Source organism: Pelmatolapia mariae, linkage group LG16_19 (assembly GCF_036321145.2).
Source record: "Pelmatolapia mariae isolate MD_Pm_ZW linkage group LG16_19, Pm_UMD_F_2, whole genome shotgun sequence".
Lineage (NCBI taxonomy): Eukaryota > Metazoa > Chordata > Actinopteri > Cichliformes > Cichlidae > Pelmatolapia > Pelmatolapia mariae.
Genome location: NC_086241.1, coordinates 16,130,035 through 16,153,859, shown reverse-complemented (window position 1 = coordinate 16,153,859; position 23,825 = coordinate 16,130,035). Strand labels below are relative to the sequence as shown.

At 38.7% G+C, this 23,825-nt stretch overlaps 1 protein-coding gene across 2 annotated transcripts in view; it reads right to left on the bottom strand.

Moving 5' to 3' along the window:
- ubr3 (ubiquitin protein ligase E3 component n-recognin 3) overlaps positions 1-23,825 on the bottom strand; it is a 40,288-nt gene that overhangs the window by 14,430 nt on the left and 2,033 nt on the right. The window contains exons 3-30 of one of the 2 annotated variants that reach the window (XM_063497430.1): positions 23,441-23,593; positions 23,102-23,257; positions 22,707-22,747; positions 22,413-22,479; positions 22,199-22,329; positions 20,766-20,994; positions 19,728-19,907; positions 18,248-18,381; positions 18,048-18,134; positions 17,902-17,967; positions 17,719-17,808; positions 17,385-17,513; positions 17,151-17,203; positions 16,925-17,058; positions 15,520-15,605; positions 15,269-15,410; positions 13,993-14,089; positions 13,007-13,148; positions 12,586-12,690; positions 12,298-12,468; positions 11,620-11,652; positions 10,375-10,820; positions 9,059-9,147; positions 4,975-5,124; positions 4,246-4,379; positions 3,684-3,794; positions 3,174-3,374; positions 2,491-2,627 (exon numbers count right to left, since the gene is read on the bottom strand). In XM_063497430.1, coding sequence (XP_063353500.1) covers positions 2,491-2,627; positions 3,174-3,374; positions 3,684-3,794; positions 4,246-4,379; positions 4,975-5,124; positions 9,059-9,147; positions 10,375-10,820; positions 11,620-11,652; positions 12,298-12,468; positions 12,586-12,690; positions 13,007-13,148; positions 13,993-14,089; positions 15,269-15,410; positions 15,520-15,605; positions 16,925-17,058; positions 17,151-17,203; positions 17,385-17,513; positions 17,719-17,808; positions 17,902-17,967; positions 18,048-18,134; positions 18,248-18,381; positions 19,728-19,907; positions 20,766-20,994; positions 22,199-22,329; positions 22,413-22,479; positions 22,707-22,747; positions 23,102-23,257; positions 23,441-23,593 — 3,694 coding nt within the window. The remainder of the gene's footprint in view (positions 1-2,490; positions 2,628-3,173; positions 3,375-3,683; positions 3,795-4,245; positions 4,380-4,974; positions 5,125-9,058; positions 9,148-10,374; positions 10,821-11,619; positions 11,653-12,297; positions 12,469-12,585; positions 12,691-13,006; positions 13,149-13,992; positions 14,090-15,268; positions 15,411-15,519; positions 15,606-16,924; positions 17,059-17,150; positions 17,204-17,384; positions 17,514-17,718; positions 17,809-17,901; positions 17,968-18,047; positions 18,135-18,247; positions 18,382-19,727; positions 19,908-20,765; positions 20,995-22,198; positions 22,330-22,412; positions 22,480-22,706; positions 22,748-23,101; positions 23,258-23,440; positions 23,594-23,825) is intronic. The other variant, XM_063497431.1, reaches the window with a different exon arrangement.

Below are 23,825 nucleotides of genomic sequence, written 5' to 3'. Positions count from 1 at the left end.
TACATGGATCATCCATTCAAGAATCTTTTACTTTTGACCTAGCAAACTTATTTCACGTAAAATGCATGTTTATTAATTGGTGTTAATACTGCCCAATTGTATAAACTGAGACATTTGCCACTTAAGAAGAAAAAAAAGCCAACTTCCTTACAGGACAACAGCAGAGAGCACGAATGTCTGTGAGGGAAGGGGTGTGTGTGTGTGTGTGTGTGTGTGTGTGTGTGTTGGCAAAAATGGCTGAGGATCAACATATTCAGCTTTTGGTTACATGGCCTGGCTCTTTTACCAATTTGATTAGGAAGATGAAGGATGCTGCCTAGTCAAGCCATTTGCTATTTAATGCGCCTGTTTTGCAGCTGCAATTCCATATCAAATAAGTGACAGCTTTCCAAGACTGATTTTGCACAAGCTAAACCATTAGCATAAAAGCCTTTCCGACTACAGTTCGTGCATAATCCCCAATACATATTTCTCATGCATATCGACACATTTTTCCTTCTGAATTTTAATTCATGCTATTTCACACAGAGAACTAAAACACTGAAAAAAAAATAGGTAAAAAGTACATAGATGGTAAAAACAGATAGGCATCGCTAAAATAAGACTGATCTGGGCCTGTTTTCAGCCTACCACTGGCCATTTCTTCCTGTGGGCCAATGAGGAGGGGGGCAAATCCTCGGGTTTCCTGGGAGAAAAAGCAATTTCACATAGATAATGCAGCCACGGTGAAGCTCCATCTGGCTTTTGCTGATAAGAGCACCCCTGTGACAGAGGAATTTTCCACTCCTCAGGCAATTTGCGCTGTTCATTGAACTTCAGAGAGCCAACAGGCACCCAGACACACTCAAGGGATCATTCTGTTCAGCGCGGAGGGCTGAGGGAACCACAGCATTGGGTGGGCAAAAGGCCTCGGTGGTTACGCTTCAAAAAGGGCAAAGTTTTTGGAATGGGAGTGGGGTGGAGTCAGAGACCCCAAGGTGAACTGGAGGGCAGTCATTTCTCTTACCTGTGACCAGTCTGCTGAGAACATACAAAAAAACCCAGAGAAAGGACTGTGTAATTTTGACTTTTCAGCCATTCCAGTATATTTTGTGGCTAACGGTTGATGCAATTAATACTGCACACTGCTAGTTAATCCCAAGACAAGCAGAAAAGAGACTGACTTGGCAAGCTTGCCATAACTTGGCGAGAAGAAACACCTGAAAGATGCATTCAGAGTGTGTAATCACTGTATCCTCAATCAGACATAATCAGTAGGAAGGGAGTAAGAGTGAGTATTATTTTACTGCAGACTATCGTGACAAAGCTGCTTATACTGGTCTGGAAAACACTTTTAAGACCAACAATGAGAAGCACAAAGAGAAACAACTCAAGTAACTATGCATTTCGGTCCAAATTTTTGCTGTACAACTTACAAACTCCAGTACTGAATTTCAGTATCAGTTATTCAGAAGCCTTTCAGGAGTAAAAAACTAGAGAAGACTTTGTTCACACTAAAGAGAGGATTCTACTGTCTGTTTGCATGAAGGATCATTGCTATTCAAGTTGAAGATCTGACATTAACCGACAAAAGAAAGAGCGGAAAGGTATCTAAAGCGCTGCAGCCAACAGTCAGCGGAGTGTTCAAGTGTGTAAAACTGTGTGAGTTTGTGGAGAAAGAGGAGCTCCATGAAGGAATGCAGTGAATCAAAAAGAATCCATAAAGGCTAGAAGGACACCAAATATACCTATATATATATACCTATATATATATATATATATATATATATATATACCTATATATATATATATATACCTATATATATATATATATACCTATATATATATATATATATATATACCTATATATATATATATATATATATATATATATATACCTATATATATATACCTATATATATATACCTATATATATATATATATATATATATATATATATATATTTAAAAAAAACGTATTCAGGGTGCCAAGAATTCCTCTATACAGGAAAAACTGCTCAGGTATTGAAGGGCTGAGTTCTCACAAAGCTCCTTATACTCAAGTGCAATCTGCCATAAGGTAAAAGGTCTGTTTGATGTAGACAAAAGGGTTCAGAAGAATTTTGTTTATTAATGTCACACAGAACAAAAACGTAACAAGACACAATCACAGTCACTTGTAAACTGAATACTCTCATGACCCCCTGCAGCATCCTTCAAGGCTGCAGAGCAGGTTAAAGAGACTACTAGTTCACAAACAGAAGTTAAAGCTAATGCTTCTGATCTGAATGAAAGTGGGCTGTATCATTTTCCACAAAAAAGAAACTAGTTTAACAGATTATCATCTTATCCCTTCCACAGCTCCAAGCCCCTATTTCCCCTAATTTCTGAATTTATTAATCACATTTAACCTTTCCATGTATTTTTGCTCTGAACGTTTCCAAAAATTGAGGTTTTTCCAATGCACAGTCACAGAGTTGGTAACTGTAAGTACCTATAAGTTGGTTCTTACCTTGCCACTGAATACATGAAGAGGAAATCATTGTCAGGGGAGCCAGGGTTCCTGCCATAGTCCATGTACTTCTTCTGGGTGGTGTTCTTGATGTCTTTGATTACTAACTCCATCTCTTTACTCAAATTAGACTCCGTCTGGAGATTAAGACCAAAAACAACAATAAGTTAAGTCAAAGTACCGATTAACCTAAAGCAGTGGTTACAAACTCATTTTGCATCATGGGCCACATACAGCCCACTTTGATCTGTGGGCTGGACCAGTGAAACTACATGATAAATGGGACAAATGCATTGCAAAGATTCAAAGAAAATGTCCATTTGCTTGTATTTAATTTTTTTTTTTTTGGTAATAACAAATTGGACAGATATTTCAAGTCTATTTGTGGTAATCTGAAAGCTGAAAAGGTCTGGTGCACGGGTCACGTGCAAACAAAAAGTTGAAAAAGACCATAAAACACTGGCATTTGAGAAATTTTTAGAGTTAAAATGGCATCAATCTAGCTTAAGCAAAAAAAAGGAGAGAACAGTCTCTATGAAAAAGAACCGCCCTGTTTCAATCTCCATCAACGCTACAATCTAAAGTACTGTTTTCAGTCATTAATATCACTGCCAATGTGGTCACTAGCTAAATGCAGAGTACAGATTTAAAGACATGCTGTCTGGTTTAATCATCAAACTCACTGGGAAAAGGCCAGGTTTCTCCTGAAGTTCTTCCACCTCTTTTACGAGAACAGACGTCTTCTTGTTTGTGGGTGTGTGCCAGGTACCGGCTTCTGTGCCCCTCCCAGGGCGACAGGGGAGGACACTATTGGCAAACTGTCGACACAGCGGGCATGTAAACTCACCCTTGTCAACGGAGAAACCCTGGAGGACCTGGTCATTCTGGGAGTGGGGAAAATAAACCCATCAAATGTGACCTACAGTATGGAATCTAAACTCAAAAGTTAAGAGAATTTTCAGCTGAAAGGTCTAAACATATAAGGCTCTAGCTCCAAACATCATCATATATTTTTAATTTCTAATTATACATGGTTAAAAAAAATAAATAAATAAAAAATAAAAAAAATCAGACAAATAGGAAACAGAGACTCTTGATATTTAAACATGAGTAATGGTCTGAATGATTAACCAACTGACATAGTTGACCAATAAAGCTAAACATTTATTCCATAAGGTCAGGCTTATCCTCACCCTCAGAGACTCCATGTAGGACTTATGGCAATCTATATGCAAAGTGTGTCCACAGGTCTGGACATAGACGCCACCATCCCAACCTATTGACACTGACTGCAGACAAGAACTCTGCAGAAATCAGAAGAGAAAAAAAACATCCATTAGAGTATGCAAATACATCTTCAGGCTCCTGTCTTTCAGGAAAATGTATTTTATTGTAAGGTGCTGAGAAGTAAACGTTTAACAAACTGAATAAAACAAATGTAAATAAGTTTGTGTTACTTAGTGTTATGAAGCAAATGTTTATCTGTGGATTTATTATATTCAATACTCAGAGTGATCACTGTTTAGAGAATAATACACATAATGTCACAGAGGCCTATAAATAACATTTTAGACAAATTTAAGCTTACAGCTTCAACACCGAAGAACAGGTGTAGATTCTCACTTTAGTGACATACATTTAAAATAGATCTCAGTAAGAGGCTATTTTACAAAGACAAATCCATATCCACAATAGTGATCTGTGACTTTTTAATCTTCTGTGTATAGGCATCAGTATTTTCTGTGAATCACGTACATCTTTGAAGAACCGTTGCATGAGTGTGAGCCTGACATCATTAGCCGCGCCGCACGTGTCTACTGGGTAAACGTGTTCCTCGTCGCTCGTCGGCAGATTTTTAGGCTCTGTGCTTTTGCAGCGGTGCCCGAGCACTACAACACAGAAACAACCGTCAGCCACAATGATTTTAAGTTAATATGATGAACATTTCATGAATAAGACACGGCATGTGGGATGAGATGTTCCAGTGAGAAAAGTTGCACTCTGTGGCAGTGGGCAGACATTATCCAGGCTGCTAACTAGGATTATTCACAATAATTTGTCAATTATTTTTCAGACCAATAAATTATTATTTTGACTTTTACACTTAAGACTTAGATTTCTGAAAATATATTAAAATTAAGCAGAAATACAGATTTTTTTTCAACTTAAAGTTTGATGGTGTCCAGTCACTGAAGACAGTAATGATATAGGTGATCCACTGAGCTTCTAAACCATTTACAACATGACAAATTTATCATCTAACATAGTTTTACTGGGATAAGTCTTCCTTCCTCACATTTACCTAAAACGGAAAAACACAAGTTATGGCAGATCAAAGGTGTCAAGTGATTTATTTTTAAAGATCAGATAGTCAGCAGAGACTGCTTTTTAAACTTGCAGTGTAGGGATAAAAAGGTGAATAAGTTCTTTCCATTAATTTGAGCTTTTCATGTTGGAAGATGAAATTGCTGGCAAATGAATTACCTGAAGAGGCTTGGAGGAGAACTACTAGGCCAGTGGGTCGGTCCTCAGTGGAAGGTCCACTCTGGCCACAGATAACGCAGTCATAAAGGATCTCGGACTCCATCACTTCAGATGCTCCTAAGTCCATGGCTGCTTCAGTGTCAGGGGATTCTGCCACAGTAAAGACAAAAAGACAAACATTTCATGCAAAATTTAATGTAACAGTGTTGAAAAAAGTATATTGATTAAAAAAATACAAATACACAAATTGAAACAAACAATGACTAAAAGCTAGAAAAAGGAATTCTGGGAACATTCAGAATATAAAAAACAAAACAAAACAACATAACATCAAAAACACTTGGAGGTAGACCAGAAATCAAATCAACAGTTTAATAGTTTAATAAAGCGAGGTCACTGCAAGCCACTCAGGTAGAAAAAAAAAAACTCTATTAAGCAACATTACTCTTCCAGTAAAGAGTAAAAAATTTAATTTCACTTCCTAGTACTGGAATATAAAACAACAAGAGCTCAGAAAGGAAACAGGGTGATAAAATTTGTACACTGGGCTCCAAAAAAAAAAAATAAATCAAACCACATTTAAAAATACTGGCAACCATCGATGCTACCCCTCAGCCTCCTAGTAGATATACCTATGGTACTGATTTCAAAATCCTATGTCATCTTGTTCTCAAGTTACCATATTCACAAGATTTTCAGAAAACTTACTCTGACCTTGAGGCCTGCTCACTGAGATTTGACCTATGTTGCCTCATTCTCGAGTTATCACATACACAAACTTAGGTGTCCACGCCGTCCACTTGTCCAGCGGAGCGACGACAATACTCCATCAGCCTTTTATGGCTGAAGTGTAAAAACTTTATTCCTATCCCAATAAACTATCACAGTAAAAAAATATAAACGAAAAAAAGTATGCTGGTTTTAAATAATTTAAAAAAAGAAGACATGTTTGACCATGTCAGTGCCTTTGTCAAGGGTCAGTTGGTTGTATCCCTTCCACAGATCCAAAGCGTGATCTATCAGAGCAAATAAACTTCACAAGATAAAGTAGTACCACTATCTAGTAGTGTCTCTAAACCTCATTTTGTAAGGGAAAACAGGGCCAAACGCTTGGAGTGGCCTGGACAAATTGACTACACCCTCCAGAAGAGAAGTACCTCTTGATTTTTTAAGAGACCTGACATACCTTCTGGTTTTCATCTCTGTGGAAAAGGATTCATACTACAGCAGGATAATGAACTCAAACACATAAAGGCTTCACAAAAACTACTTGAAAACCAAAGAAGACCGAGAAGTGCTGCTGACTATTACAGACTATCCTTCACAATCTCCCACCTCAGTGTCATTGAACATTTATTTGACACTCAAAGACAAAAAAAGCCTGACATCAAAAGAAGCTTTCTGGAGTATTATCAGATGACACTGGGATGGCATGCTAGCTTGTGAGTGCTGGAAGGAAAGCAAAAAGCGAAACGCATGATATCACTCTCATTCTGATATTACTTGTAATGGAAACATCTGTACTGATTTCAATAAAAGCATGTCCCCCAGTGCTCTTCCTGCATACACAGTGGGGTTTTAAAAATAATGGGAACTTAAAATGGGATTTGTTTTCTACTACTCCTCACATGTCAGTATGGCACAGTGCTAGAAATTACTGATGTGAAATTCATTTTAAATGTTAAAAACTGTGTTCAATTTGAGCAATAAACATCGCGGAAATGTCGAGCTGTGTTACAAATTGATTTATTGCTTTTTGGGAAAACATGTTCGCAGGAGAGGTCACCGTGTTCCTGAGGAAATGAAAGTTGTTTGCATTAGACGTCAGTGCTACAGTTGTACCCTCAGGCCATCTGAGTACATAGAGCCATAAACGTACGTGCGTGTGTACACACAGACACACACAAAAAGCAAGACGGCTAGCACACCAGCAACAGCATGAATTTGTGGCACCCTCCTAAAAATATTGCATGTTAAGGTTGGCGTCTAGTTCTTAGAAAAGGTTAGACTCAAACTATAAAATAGACCCCAAATCAAAAACCATGACAGCTAAACCACTGCAACATCCATCCATCCATTTCCTCTCCTTATCCAATTTAGGGTTGCGGGAGGGGGAGCAGGAGTCTACCCCAGTTGGCATAGGGCGAGAGGCAGGGTACACCTTGGATAGGTCGCCAGTCTATCACCGGGCCAACTCAGAGGGACAGGCAACCATTCGCACTCAGATTCACAACTATGGCCAACTCATATCCTCCAATTAACTTCATGCCAGGTATGTCTTTGGACTGGGAGAGGAAGCAGGACAACATGGAGAGAACCAGACACTTAAAACCCCATGACCATCTTGCTGTGAGGAAACGGTGCTAACCGCCCCATCACTGTGCTGCCGTCCTACTGCAACATATTACTAAAAAGATCCTAGTTAACAAACTATCTTAATAACATCTACATAGAATTGCATCCATTTGGCTTAATTAAAGATGCCATCTTTGATATTTCTGCTTCCAGCAATACAGAAGAGGAAACAGGAATTTGATGTGTGGTGAATTAAAACGTAACATTTAATATTTCAGCTGCAAGATCTTTTTCCCAAAAAAAAAAACAACAAAAAAAAAAACAGCACTAAGTTGACTCTGAATGATCCAGAGTATTTCTGGTACAGATACAGCATTTCACAGACGGGTCTATTTAACAGAGTAAGGAGGAGACTGAATAAACAATAATCATAATAATAACAATAATAATAATAATAATTTTCTTTGTGCCGATATTGTCACCAACATAATGGAAATACTCATGTTATGTTGTGAAAATCCAGCACTGAGGCTGCAGCTGGTGTTCTGGCTCGGCAGTGAGTGCTTAGAAAGACATCAGAACAGTCCTTCTGAACACACCGGCCATTATTCATTTGCTAACCATGCTGTGTCAGAGGGGGGCCCTGGGAGTCCAGTCTACCATTAGTGCTTTGATCTTATGTGCCCTCACAGCCAGCAGCCACCCACACTCCCACAGGATCACCCTACTCGCAATTTCTCCTGAAAGGCCTGCAGAGACTGTACGCACGGACTCGGCCCACTGTCACCTTGCCCCAGTGAAAAACATACAGCAATGATGAGTTTATTTTAGCTAACAGTGCTTCAAGGGCTACGGTGGCAAAATGTCCTTGAAACAGAAAGTGGTAATATGTGTTTTATGATTTTTAAAAGGTCTTTCCCTCCTGCAGTACTGCACAAAAATATGAGATATTAAGGGTAAAATAAGGACGTTTAAGAAAAAAAATGCAATGACTCGTTTTCTTATTTACTAATAACTTCTGACAAAGTACAGCAGACAATACTAATCAATACTTCACATTTTTCACAGTTTAAGTACTTGGAGATGAAGGTTGATCCAAGCGCCATGGAAAACGTGCCACAGCTTATCTATGGATTTATTCTGTCTTTACTGCTTTTAATTCTAGATTGACTCATGTAGATCCTTAATATCTAATTCATAAATTCTGTATTGATTATTAATTTAGGACCAATTAATAGTACAGTATTATTTACACTGTAGATGTGGTGTGTTTTTAGGTGACTAAGTAATTGTGCTACTTTGCGATGCAGAAACACATCACCCTTTGCATATAATTTCTTCTTGAATAATGTCACTTGCCCTAAATCTGAAGTATTTCCAAGCAATGCCTGATAATCAACTTTGAGGGGCAAGCTCTTAAATTTTTGCAGTACCACAAATTTGAATTCATTGTATATCTGCATTTTAACGTGGTGTTATTTGTCCAAACTCATAAAACTTCAAACTGCAGGGAACAGCTGTGATTGGGTTATGCCGCCACATGGTGAGAAATGTATGACTGTGATACTGTGATATGATATTGCACATGTTTGCATTGGTTTTTTTGCAGTTTTCATTTCATAACTGTCACACGCCTGCAAGCAATGATCATGAAGCTGGCGCTACTGCTGCTGCTTTTCTGCAAACAGACTTTAGCTACATATCATATTTTAGATTTAGATTTTTAAGCTCAGAAACTCTAAAATATACATAAGCTGGCAAAAAAGACGATCAGTCAGCCTTTTCTTACCGACATCCATGGCTGTTTCCATGAAACTCTTCTGCCTGGAGGCAAATTCAGCAAGCAGTTTCTGCTGTCTCTCTCTAGCCCTCTGACGCCTGAAAGAAAGAAAAACAGAAATTTTTAGGTAGATATGAAGTAGTTTGTTTGATAGGTCACTGAGATCATAACCAAATAAATGCCATGTGTCTATATTTTCATATAATCTAATCAACTACTGAAAGAATTTGCTTTAATTCCCCCAATCAGATTGTTTTGAGGGTGATACAATTAGTCCTGTGATAAATGACTGTCCCTCATTTAGAGAAACAGCAATTTCTTGAACTGATGGAAAGTGTTGCATAATATGGTGATTTTTTTTTCCTTTTAAGAGGATTTATTATTAGCTTTCCCCTTCGAATAAGTGATCCCTCAGTATTCTGGGAAAAAGTATGCCTGTTGTGCAGAGCTTGCTTGATCACCCATAGCATGTGCATGTAACAGGGGCTATTTTCACACACACAGGATGTTTCTGATTTCAACAAGGCTGCATTTTAAAATTTGGAAAGGCTGATTATTAAGCTAATCTGGTGGGTTTAGTTTTCACCAGTGCATACAAAGGCGAGAGCTGACTGTAAATTAAGTCCCTAATAAGCGGACATAAACAAATGCTGACAGCAGTGTCACAGCTCAATAGTTTCACTGATGGCTTGAGGGGTACTGACAACCAGACTGAAGAATGGCCTTCTTAGTTCTCACTGCCACTGCCTATATTGCTGTGTGACGGAAACTGATCTAGTTCATGGGAACAGAAGAGGCTGTAACTTTAATTTTAGCTGTGGGGTGAAGCCAACCAACCCCAAAAGCAGACGGTTATCAAATCGCTATAAGCCGTTCCATCATCATTAAAGTAGGGGAAGGAGAGGACTAGTGGGTGAATGTGTGGTGAAAAGGAAAATCCTGCACATTTTAACTTTTCACACAGTCAATGGAGTGCATTTCCATTCAAGTACAAGATGTACAAAGTCAGCAGCAATAGAGCCACTATTTATGTGGATTTATATCGAATAAGAACATATGAAATCATTACATTAAAGCACACATTAAAGTGTATCTGCATCTTGCACATCTGGACCTCTAGTCAAGATAATTAGATTAAATATTAAAGATCTCTTTATTTACACTCACATGTCTTATAAATGATAACAATACCATGACTTCAAAAGGTTCGATAAAGATCAATTATTGAATGCAATATCATAAAAACATAACAAAAAAAAATTAAGAATAAAGTTAATGATGTAGCATGGAGGTGTGTAAATGAAAATCTGTGAAGTTATAATTACCTTTCTTCTTTGTCCATGGCTTTCTTGTCAGTGGGACTGTTCTTCTTTGGTGGTACTGGTGGACACACCTTTCCACAAATGTCCTGGATGCTACGCTTGATTTGGCAGCTGCGCGTGGCTGCCTTGGTGAGGATACGTTCAATGGCTGTTATGCCATCTCCGTGAGCGAGGCGGTTCGACTCGATGTCCTCTAGCCAAGATGCCGAAAGAGAGTTCTGCTTAGACGACATCTTTTGGTGGAGCTTGATGAGGAGGGACAGCATGCTTTCACGGATCTCCAGGATCTCTGTGACCAGCTGCGGGGGCGTGCCTGGCGGAACCCAGCGTGTCGAGGAGCTCTTGGGCCTGACAGCCTGCGTGGCTTCGGTGGTGCTGCGGTTGATTATCTCCTGGAACTTCCTCCTACGTTCTGCCACGAGACTGAACACCTGAGCTTCGCGAAGGTTCTAAGAAAGCATTGAAGACAAACATTTCTTTACAAAAAGATGAAATATTTGGCCAATATAGTGAGACACCATTACATCAAGAACCATAATCCATTATTTATCAATTAAAGTACAGGAATCTAGAAGAACACACATGAATAAATATTACATATCACACGTGAAGCTCACAATAAAGAGAAACATGACATAGCTCTTCAAATTTCACAATTTTTTTTATGGAGCACCTAGACCATTTCCAAATATTAATATAACTAATAGTCTGGTCGACTTTGATGGATTGTAGGTGGGTGTCATTACCATATTCAGACGGGAAGGTGCACGTAAAAGTCAAATAAAATGTTCATTATTTCAGCTGACATTTTATGAACACTGCAGCTGATAGTGCTGGGACAACCAGACTCCTAACGAAAATTCAAATACAAGCCATCTGAAGGATTGCCCTGACCTGACCTGACAAAAAAAAAAAAAAGCACCTGAGCTGCACTGTTAAATAAACATACATCATACAGCCCAGTCAAGGGAACATCAATCATTCTGACATGCGGTTAAAAAGCGTTTACCCCAAACCTGCATTACACACGTAATTAGTTTCAGCAGTCAAGAGGGAGGGGAACTGCTGAAGCATAGCATTACACACACATACACACACCATAACACAACAAGACAGACCTCCTTTGAAATGCATCAAAGAAACACATACAAGAGAAGTCTTTCAAAGTAGAGATAAAACAAAGGCTAATGCAGCTGATTGTTTCATTCGAGCATTAGTCTTTTCATAGAAATGAGTACAAACAGCTACCTCTCTCCAATTTCCTGAAAGACGCCTGGAGTTCTGTGGAACGAGTAAAGTAATGATGATATGAAAGTGGTGCATGAAGCAACCAGTAATGCAAGATGATAAATAAACCACATGTTTGACAGGACAGAGCTAAAAGAAGAGTTACACCCTCACTTCCAGACTAATAGATCACTACAATCAGTCAAAATCTGCTGTGATTCCTATTTAGGAAGACAAGGTTTTTAGAGAATAAATCTCTATAGTGGCAACAAGCCAAAAACTATCCAGACCATCCAAAACCCCATCCACAAGGTAAACACTTCTCTTCCCTTCTTTAAGTGTCTCTCAGCTACTTTTTAAATTTTTTTTTATTTAATTTATCAACCCTATTTATTTTTTATTTTTTTATCTTAATAACAAACTCTTTATTAAGAGCATTTAGTTCCATGTAGGATCACCCCTAGTGGTGAGGTAAGATATATTCTGAATACAGCATCTGATGGGTAATTTTATTTACTTATTAAACACATTTTAAAGCAGTAATGTTTTTAGCAAAAACTCTTGCTTTCTCATTCCTTTTCCATAGATATGATGCAAGCTGGCAGTTAGCTTAGCACAGAGGGTGGAAATAGGAATGTAACTCAAATTAATTTAAAGTTAATGTAAAGAAGCACGGCCTGTCACCGAGTTTCCACTTACCTGGCCATAAGAAGAAGCTTCGGTGCTGGTGCTGGGAGGTGCCTCTCTCTTTACCTCTGGAGCGGTCTCAGGAACCCGCACCCTGACAAAGTTGATGACATGGTGCAGATTGGAGAGGAGATTGGTGCCTGGGAACCAGCTGTCATGACAGTGCTCCTCAATGCAAGGCTCCTAAACAAAAAAAAAAGGAAGAAGACGACGACAATGACTCAGTGAAAAACTGGTTGGCACTAGGGGCCTAGACAGTGAGGAAAGTGGTTACAAGTTAAACCAAGCAAATTATCTTACCTCATCCTCCTTGTTGTCTTGAATCTGGTTGTCCAAACCCAGTTCAATCAGGTACAGCACCATGCACAGCACGTGTTCAGACATGTTCTGATGATCCATCCAGATCTAGAACATGATCAAACCATTAGCTTACCCCAGAGAACAAATAACACAAGGTTTAGCTGTCAATGTGTTTGCTTTTTTTAAGTTATTATGCATCCATAGATCAGCCTCTCATTACTGATACCAAGCCCTCAACTGACCATCTGTCAGTGAATTTGTATTCTTAAATATATCTTGCCTGATCGATACTATGAAGATGTTTATTTGGTGATGCGCCAATTTTCAGCACCAGTTGCAAACAAAGTCATACTACAAACTGCAAAGAGAGACGATGGATATGGCTGTTTTATATGGCACTGGTAGTGGGTGAAAGACTCACCTTGTAAAGTAGAGTGAATATCACAATGTGCAGCGTCTTGCAGTGCAACAGCCTTATTAGACCTTTGTAACATGGGTGCAGAGGAGTCCTCTCCTTGTATGGTGGCCAGGGGTTGCCAGTGTGAATGCCAAACTGTTTCAAACTAGTGGACATCATCATCAAAAAGGAGGCGAGAAAACAAATCAAAAAAAGCAATTACTAGCAATAATCAATTTTTATACTCATTACATACCAAGTAATAATGAGAGAAGTCAGAGTTAGGTTGAGAGAAATAAGAGTTTGGGGAAGTGACACCGAATGCTGTTCAGAATAAATCACAAAAGATTTCAGTCTACACAACAGAAGAGCCGAGGGGCAGCACTCTATTAGTGATGATGGGATTATTATCACACGAGCCAGGGCGAGCCTGACATGTAATCCATCATATTCAAACAGTGTGAATGAGCAACATGAGGCTGGTATCAGACTCTGAAGGTGGCACAGGCAGCTTCAATATGTCTGAGAGAGAAATATGCTCTAGTTTCATCTGTACTGGACACAAAAACTGAAGAGAAAACTGAAAGCATGTACGTGAAAGAGGCGGATGAGTGATCCATCCATGAATTACAAAGGCTCTTACCAATTGCCATTTCAAACACAGAAACAGAGCGAGCCACTTTCAGTTTAATGAGTATTTTCAGAAGCCAGAAAGAAAATTAACCCCCAAAGTATCTCCTTCACCTCCGCTGACATGTTTCCACAACTGCATTACAATTTAGCCTGAAATATTGAGTTCTCTCGACACCGATCTAATTGGAATCACTTCAACACCTGGCAGAGCTGACCTTTCTAATCATGTCCCTTCACCAGCAGAAAGAGAGACGACCTGATTTTTGTCATGACTGAACATGAAAACGCCAACAAAACTACTGCCGAGCAAAGGAAACATTTATACAGAGTTTAGAAGGTGACAGAAAACAGACATGTTTGGGGGAAATCAAACTTACAATGCTGCATATCTGTCCATTGCGGACTGGACATCACGGCGATAGACTGTTCTGAGAACGACCATGATGGGGTCAAACTCTTTCTCCCACACTTCGGCTAGTGAAAAAAAGGAAGAGAAATGCTTTGCAATCTCTAGTACAAAGTGACACTGTTTCACGTTTTCCCTGTTTTTCACCTTTCACCATCATAAGTGGTGTAAGTCTGCCCCCAAGTGGTGCCCTGAGGACATAGATCTAGTGCAAAAGATTGAGCCCCATTCTTAACTATAACAGGGAGCGGTCTAAAAAGCAATAGAACAGATTTAACATATGTTAGTTTTAAAGTGACAACATTTATTTTTTCCGTGAACTGGATAAGACAATTAGTTATTTCACAAGAATGCACCAACCGTAATGTGTGTATATTACCTCATATGCTTCTTGCTGGAGAACAAAGTAAACTCCCTAGAAATCAGATATCAGCTTTGTGATTAAAGTGACTGCTGTTGGTTTGAAAAACTATTTGCTGTAAGTTCTAGGCCATAAAACAAAAATAAGACAATATTTAAAAATATGTATTTTATCATATTTTCTATTCAAAGCTCAGTGACCAGCTCATTAGATCTAGTCTTAAAAAGCTCTTAAATATTGCAGTCTTTTTGGGTGCTGATTTAGCTCACTGGGTTGAGCAGGCAACCCATTTGCTGCAAGTCTAAAGCACAGGCCCAGGTTTGACTCTGTCCTGACGCCTGTGTCTCTTCCCCCTGGTCTTTCTCCCAGCTTTCCTGTGTTTTCTTGGCTATCCTATCAAATAACGGCTAAAAAAGCCCCCCAAAATATATTAAAATATTACATGCATTCTTAAAGCTAATGTTACTGTTGGCCAGTGGAGGGCAGCAGACATATCTTCATGCTGCTCAGATGATGATGCTATCACCAAGCAGAAAGCCTTCAGCGAGGACATGAACCCAGAATTGTTAAAACCCACAAACAAGCCATGAACTAAACACCAGTTATTTGCAATGTTGTTTATTTCCGTCCCACTGTGACTACAATTGTTGATGAAAATTTTGTTTAGCTGCTGGTGGAAAAATATCTAATAGATTCTTAGGTTTCATATTTTAACTAAACTACTTCTATAACAGTATCAACAACATAGACGCAATTCTGTGTAACGTCTGCCTTTACCATACCAGACATTTCTGTAAAACCTGTAACAACACTTTTATAAATATCTGTTACTTATTTTAATGATCTGTTAGTAAATCCTGCCTTCTCCTTCACCAGGATATCCTACCTTTGGGTGTGTACATGCCCTGCTGCATGGATCCTCCAGGCTCAAACACAGGTGCTTTGAAGTCGGCTACAGCAGAGAGCATATCCTCAAAACTACAGCTACCGGGTACAATGCCACTCTTTGGGTTGGGATTTTCAGGAATCTATGAAAACTCTCTTAAGGAAAAATAAAACATATATAAATACATATATACTGTGGATAACTGAATACAGTTTCTCTTTAGAATGTATTTGTTAATGACTGAAGGATACAAGGTCTAAGAGTGCGCTGTGCGTACGATCGTTCATGCACAACTGAGAGACCATTTCAGCCCGAAGGATCTCATCATCGGTCATCCCTGTCGGTGAAAATGAGAAGAAGAGCGTGAAGGCAAACTGACAGTGAGGGGATCTGACTTTCACCAGTACAGAAACTTGACAAAATAGGAGAAATGGCTGACAATACGTAATCTTAAAAATTTTAGTGCTGGCTATCTTGGCAATAACCAAGTCAGAGGTGGTTACAGGCCACAGAGTTACAGAGTGGGGAAACAAAAGAAACTTTTTGTTTTAATAAAAGAATCAGGCAGTGCTGTTAGCTGCCCACATCATGAGTCAGCAAACCACGGGACACGTGGTCAGGAGCGAGTTGGTTACCTCGCTATAGTAACTGAACGGCTGAAACCCAGAGCCACTGACCACTGTCACGATTTGTAGATGCTTTTCTGATTGAGTGCAGTGGTAAATCGTAATCTCACTGACAAACATGTTACATTTCGTGCCACTGGAGAAGATATGCTCACAATTTGTGTTTCAGGAGCTAAATACTTTTTTAACCTAAAGCCACTATACTGGTATTTTTTTTTCCTGGGAGCTTACAAAGTTTATAATAGTACAAGTGTATCACTGAAGCACAGGCTCAATCACCAGTCGGTTACATCTTTCTGAGACAGTAATGAAACAGACATTTAATTTTATGTCTTAAATAAATGAATAATTAGGAACAACTTACAGGTCTATTCTTTCAATAAATTCAAAATGATTTATCTATGAAAAATTGCAAGATTGCCACTTTAAACACCAGTAAGAGCCCAGTTTTGAGGTTTGGCAAGATAATTATGAACTGAGGAGTTTTTTTTTAAAAAACAGACTGTGACTACTGTCTCTTTAACATAATGCAGTTTTGTAATGCAGTGTTCTGTAATATGGATGAATAAGTCAGCAGAACATCTGAAAGCACTATCTCCCTAGGGAGAAATTGCATCACAGTTATATTTCAATATATGCAAAGAGAGGAGTGTCAGTGTAGCCCTTTTGTGTCAGAGTATAATTTACAAAGTCCTTGGTTATCTCCATGAACAAATACTAGAAATAGTTCAAATGATGTTTTCAGCCAAGTAAAGGACTTCATTGGAGAGTTTTACGTGAAAAAGTCACTTCTTATTGTAATACAGCAAAGAAAAACACTCCTGGGATGAGTGCCAAACACAGGAAAACTGCACCAGCAAAGAGAAACAATGGTTACATGAACTCGTGCCAACAACGACACAACCTACCAACTATCAACACCTCGCAGAGCCTCAGCAAATGATTTATTAGCTCTAGGGTAACTCTATACACTGTAAGGTAGTTTGCTACTCTGATAAAGATGCTGCACAGCCTCTGCTGTACCACTCACCCAAATGAATGCGAAGGCTTGTTAGTATAACCAGAAAGGTAAGTGCTCCTTCTAGCATTGGTCTCTCTTGCTCAGAGTCCAACACGGCATTCTGATGCTGAGACGCCATGGTCAACAGGTCGACTACTTTAAACCTGCATCAGAGGACAGTTTATAAACCAGATGTTACCCATCTGCAAATGTTAAATGTTTTATGTAGCATAATATTATCAGAAATAGAGCTTACCTCTCAAAAACACTTGAGATAAAGTAGTCAGGGTCTAGTCTTGATGCACAAACCTTCAATAATAAAAAAGAGAAAGCAGACTTAAACTAAATTGAAATGACAAAAGAATTGCGCGCACACACACACACACACACACACACACACACACACACACACACACACACACACACACACACACACACACACACGAGTGACACTCATAACAAGCATTGTCTGTGAAGCAGCAGTCCTCACCTGCAGCAGATAGATGTCAGGATCAATCATGGAGTTGCAGAAGTGTGACTGCACGTAAGTCATAGCCTGTCCCTTAATCTGCAGTCCATTCCTCACCCACATGTTGCTGTGGATTTCTGACAGGCACGCCTACAGTCACATAGAACAAAGTGTTAATTGAGTGAGGAGTCTCTGCAGACCAGTGTTAGACGTGGTAGGCTGGAATCACTTAACCTTCTCCTAACCTGAAGCCACGTAGTCTGCAAATACTTTTACTTGTTACAATAAGCACATGGACACAGATGTGCATTAGACATGCAGGTAAAACCAAATCTATTGTCTTCCACTGTTATACCTGGATCTGGAGTGGATGCACCATGATCTTCATCAACATCTCTTGGTCAGGAAGGAGGCTGTCCAGATCCAGTCCTTGGCATTTTACAGCCTGGGGATTTTGAACCAAACAATTAACTTTAAAAACACATACACACAGACACCAAAGAGAATAGACTGTGCACTAAAAGATGAGGTGGCATACCTTACTGAGGAACATGGCGTAGTAGCGGTGGAGTGGCAGGTGAAATGTCACTTGATTTGGAGCAGGCTATGACAGATATACAGACATTTATGTGAAACGGGAGGGAAAAGATTACTTGTAAATACAGCAGTTTGCCATTAATATACCTCATCAATGAAGCCAATGGCATCAAACCAGATCTGCAAGGTCTCCAGACAGTATCGAACCACAGTTTTAGTGTATTCCTGTGTTTCCTGGTAACACATAAAATCAGATGTTAAAAATTTGATATAGTATTATGTAGTAAGTGATTGCAGCTTGGGGTGCTTATAACGCATGTTCCATTAATCCTGTGAGTGAGACTTACTTTGACTTTGCAGTGTGTTAAGAGACCCCACATTGGTTGTGCACAGGCCTCAAGCTCTGCTGCGAATGCTGCATAGTACGTCTGAGACTCAAATTCCACATGTTCATTCAACTCCCGCTTATTCAGATTCATACCTATGACAGCAGCAGAATGGTTATAACCTGTTAAGCACAACTTCTCAATGCACATAAAAAGTTTAAAATACAAGTCTGCTTTTTTAAAATTCAACATTTCCCCTCATATTTATATGTAACATACTAAAATGTCAACAAGTATGTGAATTACAAAACTCTCTATTGAATGTGTCAGTTTGTGGCTCGCATGGATACAGGGTAATAGTGACACTGTCCTCATAGCGTCAGCAAGAGGATACTCAGGCCCACTATACAAGGGTGAGCGTTATTTTTAGGATTGTGGTAGAGTGCAGTAAAAAGCCAGCAGCACCAACCACAATTCAAATCCAGTGATAAAGAATCTATCGCACCACAACTCTGCCTTTTGGTTGAACTGTTTAAAAGGAAGGCAACAAATCTCCTTCTGAATAAGCCCAGAAGTTTAAATAAATCTGCAGGAACATGCTTTTAAATCAAGCGTTGTGTTTGACCTGACTGTGAGTGAATAACAAAAACTAGAGGTATTACACTGACATCCATGTGGTTTGATATCTCTGAACCCACCATACCAACAATAGATGGGATACAAGCATTGTCTGAAATTAACTTTCTGAGTCACAGATGAAAATACTCACTAGCCTCACACTGACTATAATAACAAAATCACTTTTGTGGTGTATGTACATTTGTTTGAGTACATTTCATTGGGATAACATAGCATTAATTTAACAAAGGAGGCTAGGGAAAATTTGAAGCTTTTTTTTTTTTAAATCAAGAATTAATTAATACAAGCCTCAATCTAATCCAATGATCTTAAAGTGTCAACATCTACACCCTTAAATGTACTGAAAGCTCAAACATAAAAGTACATTTAGAGGTTTTTTAAAACTACTTTATGCTTAATCAGCTTCTCATTGAACTCACTCTATATCTGCTGCTGATTGGTCAGTGGTCATTTTCTGGTTGTGGTGTAATTTAATCTATATGCTGTCATTCATTCTGTATAACCAGATATCTGCGTATAAATAAACAGACTCTGTAGGCAAGAGAAAATATTTTTTAGCACTGATTGCTGTCCACCTTTTATTGACTAATCACATTTGAGGAAGTTTTGGAAGCTTGCATGTAAAGATTTTCCAAAAAGCAATCTCCAAAACCACTGACTACTGTCTAACATTAATTTGTCTTTTGCGTAATATAAAGGCCTTGCTTACTCAGAACCAGCTGTTTCCACCAACAGTTAAGACCTTTGTTTGAACTGTTTAACTTGTCCTCAAGCATGCACAATAAATCCTGCTGCTCTCAGTGTGAAAATGCGTGCGTAAATGATTACCTTTGCTCAGACGAAGGAAAGTAATAGGACTTACCTTGGAAAAACGACACAAAGCTCATCCACAGCATCAACAATGAGTGGTCTTCCAGGAACTTTTTCGCTACACTTTGGTGTGAGAGGATGTTAATGAAATCACTAACTAGGGGCCAGTAGGTGTTGTTCTTCAACAGTGCTTCACTGCAGTTCACCACAACATGCCGATTGTTCTCTTCATCTAAAAGAAAGACAGCGAGACAGGAAACACTGACAATTGGGATCAAATTGTATTCAGGAATCTACAAGAAAATAAACATAAAGAAAGACATGGGTCAATGTGTTATTTAAATCAACACCTGGCTGCTATTATAACACTGCCAACAATGATGAGTGCAGCATTAAAAAGGAGTCTACGCCAGTGCTACTGCTCAGCCTCCTAGTAGATACCTATGGTATCAATTTCAAACTCCTAGGTGACTTCCTTCTCAAGTTACCACATTCGCAAAATTTTCAGAAAACTTGACCTCCGACCTTAACCTTGAGTTCTAGGTCACTGAGATTCAAACCTGTCCAACAACTATGGTATTAATTTTAAACTTGCCATTTTCTCACGTTATCGCATCCACAAACTTGGGTGCCCACGTCATCCACTCACCCAACAGGTAAAAATTCAAGCTCATTTTACTTGGAGCCAGCAATGAAATGAAACATCTGTGCAGGCTATACAAGCACCAAGAATGATTAAAAACATAGGGCAAAATTAGCAGCTGTGCTTTGTTCTTTAGGAAGCATTTACATTTAATTGTTGATTTAGAAAACACAGTGGCTTCATGTAACAGATTTGCACAATTAGACATAAAAAAGGCAGCTAATGCCATCCATTATTTGTGTCATGATGGATCTTTTGACCAGGTGCATATAAAACCATTTAAATAAAAATTTCAGTTTTATTATTAAGTTCAAGACAAAAATAGCAACAATGAATAACCTGGAAAATACCATTTAAAAAAAGAAAACAAAAAAAAACCCTTCTCATGTTTAATAATACAACCCCAGTGAGCATTTATCAAAATAGTGAGCAAACTGGCCGACTTACCCTGAAGTTCACTTTTAATAAGGCAACTCTCCATCATGTAGAGGAGGACTGTGACCATGATGTCCAGCAGCTGACACTCCTCTGTGACATGTCGAGCCAGCTCCTCGTTGCTGAACAGCTGCACACTAATGTGCACGATGCGGTTGGACATCGTATCCGACTCGTGGCTTTTCATCAGCGTTTTCATGATGAAAGCGTAATGTTGGACAAAGGTTTTTGTAAAGGTGATCTGCCAGAGAGAAAGACAAGAAGCCCATAACACAATTAAGGCTTGCCTTCAAAAACTAATACATACTGAGCTTTTTTAAGCCCAGTTTGATATTGAAAAGGCATGATGAAAAGGCAATGCATGATAAAATATTAATCCCAAAGTACGGAAGGTAAGATTCTTATATTAAACACAGGAAACATAATTTCAAATATGTGCATGTAATCCCAGCTCAAGCTTTAAACAACTCAAACGCTCCAGTTTCAGGCTGTGTATGGTGTAACTGGGACCAGATATCCCTAATACGGTGATTTCAGGCACACAGAAGAAAGCTGGCTTTGACGGAGGAGGAAGGAGGGGAGGAAGTTGCACCAAGGTCTAAGCTCAAAAAGGATTTTTTTTCCTGTAAATCATTTACTTTACTAGAGTAGTTTTGCAAGGACAAAAATACTGAGATGCAATAAGAATTTAATAAACCATCTATTTACAAAAAAGAAACTGTCTGAGATGTCTTGTGCAATTTCAACAATGCGTCAGTTTTTCCACATTCAGTTGCTGTAAACTCATAAAGAAACACCACTGCTGTTAATGTGTGGGTGCAGGTCCTTGGCTTAACGATATCACTTTGGTGTCATGCAGCAGGTTGTGGTTAATGCGTTCGTCAGCAAGAAGATGATGACGATAATTCCCATCTCTAATTTGTTCTCAATGACATGCAAAACAGCTTTCTGGTGCAGAACGAAGCCAAAAGAAATGACACCCTTTGGAGGCCTTTGTGGGCCACTTTTAGCCTCTGAGCTGTATAACTGCTCCTGGTCTGCACCATGTCATAGAAAGGAATCATTTAACCTCCTAGGACCTGGCGTCCACATATGTGGACATCACATTTTGGGTTATTTAGACCAAAATACTTAATTCTGCTCTACAAGGGCCTGATATCCACTTACGAGGACATTATACTGCTACTGTTCTATCGAAATTTTAAACGGATATCCTCATATGTGGCTCTTATTTTTCTTAGAAACAAAAATCAGGTAAAAAAAAAATCTGGTAATTCTTTGTTTTTACATTCATCGGGTCCCAATATGCCCAAATATCAAAGAGAAATTAAAAATGCATGCCGTGGAAGAGTTTGGGTCTTAGGAGGTTAAAATCATCAGACAGGCATCTGAAAGGTGGTATGCGGCATTAATTTTTGCACATGAAAAATTGGAAAAGAAAATACCTTGTAATCTTGATCTGGCAACATGTTTAATAAGAAGGTGACCATCTTCTGAGGAAACTCGTATTTTATCGTCCAAAACAGCAACTCTTCCAGGAAGCACTTATGCTTCAGAGATTCAATAATACAAGGGTCTGAGGACAATAAAGACACATAATGAATACACAGTTCAGCTCAGTTCAGACATTATGGTGTGAATGCTTTTCTTTTCATGCACCTTTGGTACTGCTACTCAGCTTAACCCTCTTCCTCTGACCAACAGACTGTCCTCCATCTTGATCCTCCTTGGAAGAAAACACAAAACAACATAAGTTTCAAGAAGTCTGCAAATTTTCATTAAGGCATCAACTGAGCATTTTTTGACTGAGCATAAATTAGACACAACATTAATGTTGCACAGGTCAGTGATATGGCTTTACCATTTTTATAAAAAGAGGAATTAAAAAAACGTATTACTTAAAATAACACACATTATCAGGTCAGTGTCATTTTAAGCATTACGTTAACATACCTCTTTACTTGGCTCGTCTGGACTCCCTGGTCCGCTGTTTCCTAACAAAACAAATGGACTAATTACTATTTAGCAACAGTTAGAACATATGTCATCTGTTATTATAGCACCAACAAACTTATTTATGAAATGTTTGGTCTCTTATTCACTGTATGTGCGTTTATTTAAACATTTTTAAAAAGTACTGCATGTGTAATGTATATAAAGCTTGGTAGAAAAAGAATCTAATATATGTTTATAGGAATGTGGACTGGTTTACAATACTAAAATCTATTCAAATGAAAATAATAATTAATAACAAATGGAGAGTATTATGATTTTTTTCTTTTTATCTTAAAGATGTGAAGCAGATGGATGATTATTGAAAAAAACAAAACAAAACCATGTCATCTTACCTAACAGGACCATCGCGCCTGCACCTCCTTCAGCCCCAACACCAACATCAGTAGCAGCACTCTGGCCTTTTTCCTCCACTGATACCAGACCTGAATTCTTCAGTGCTGACAAATACTTGTCATAGTTCTTCTTAGCATACAAATTCTCCTCTTGGCCTGCAACAGTTAAGCAGTGAGCAAGAAAACCTTCTATTTTTTATTTTATTTTATTTTTTTAGGTTCAGATATATCAAGTAAAATATTTTTCACAATTAGTATATTGCTGACCTAAAATTACAAAAAGAAAAATCAGTGGTAATGCTCTGTTAATTGAGCCCAAACCCTAAGCTGGATATTTACCCATGCTCAGCTCCTTGAATGCCTGCTGATTGGTCAAGATTTTTGTCAGCACAGTCCTCATTGCTCCTCCCATCTTTGTAAGCTCCTCCAGGAAGGAGATCTGAGGCTCCAGCTGTTGCAGGACTTTCTGTAGATCTCTCTCAGTTGAGGTGTCTGGTAAAACAAGATAAGAGATGCGAGACCCAGCACTCAGTGAAAGTAACTCTACGTGTAAATAGTTGTATAACACTTGTATAAGGCTTGCACAGCAGCTCATGTTTTCCATCTTATATAATATCATATCAGATGTAAACCACTGAAGTTAAAGCGAATGAAAGTGTCTGGTGTTGTACCTTTAATCGGTGAATGTTTAAAGACAACCACACATTAAAGTTACAGGTTCAGT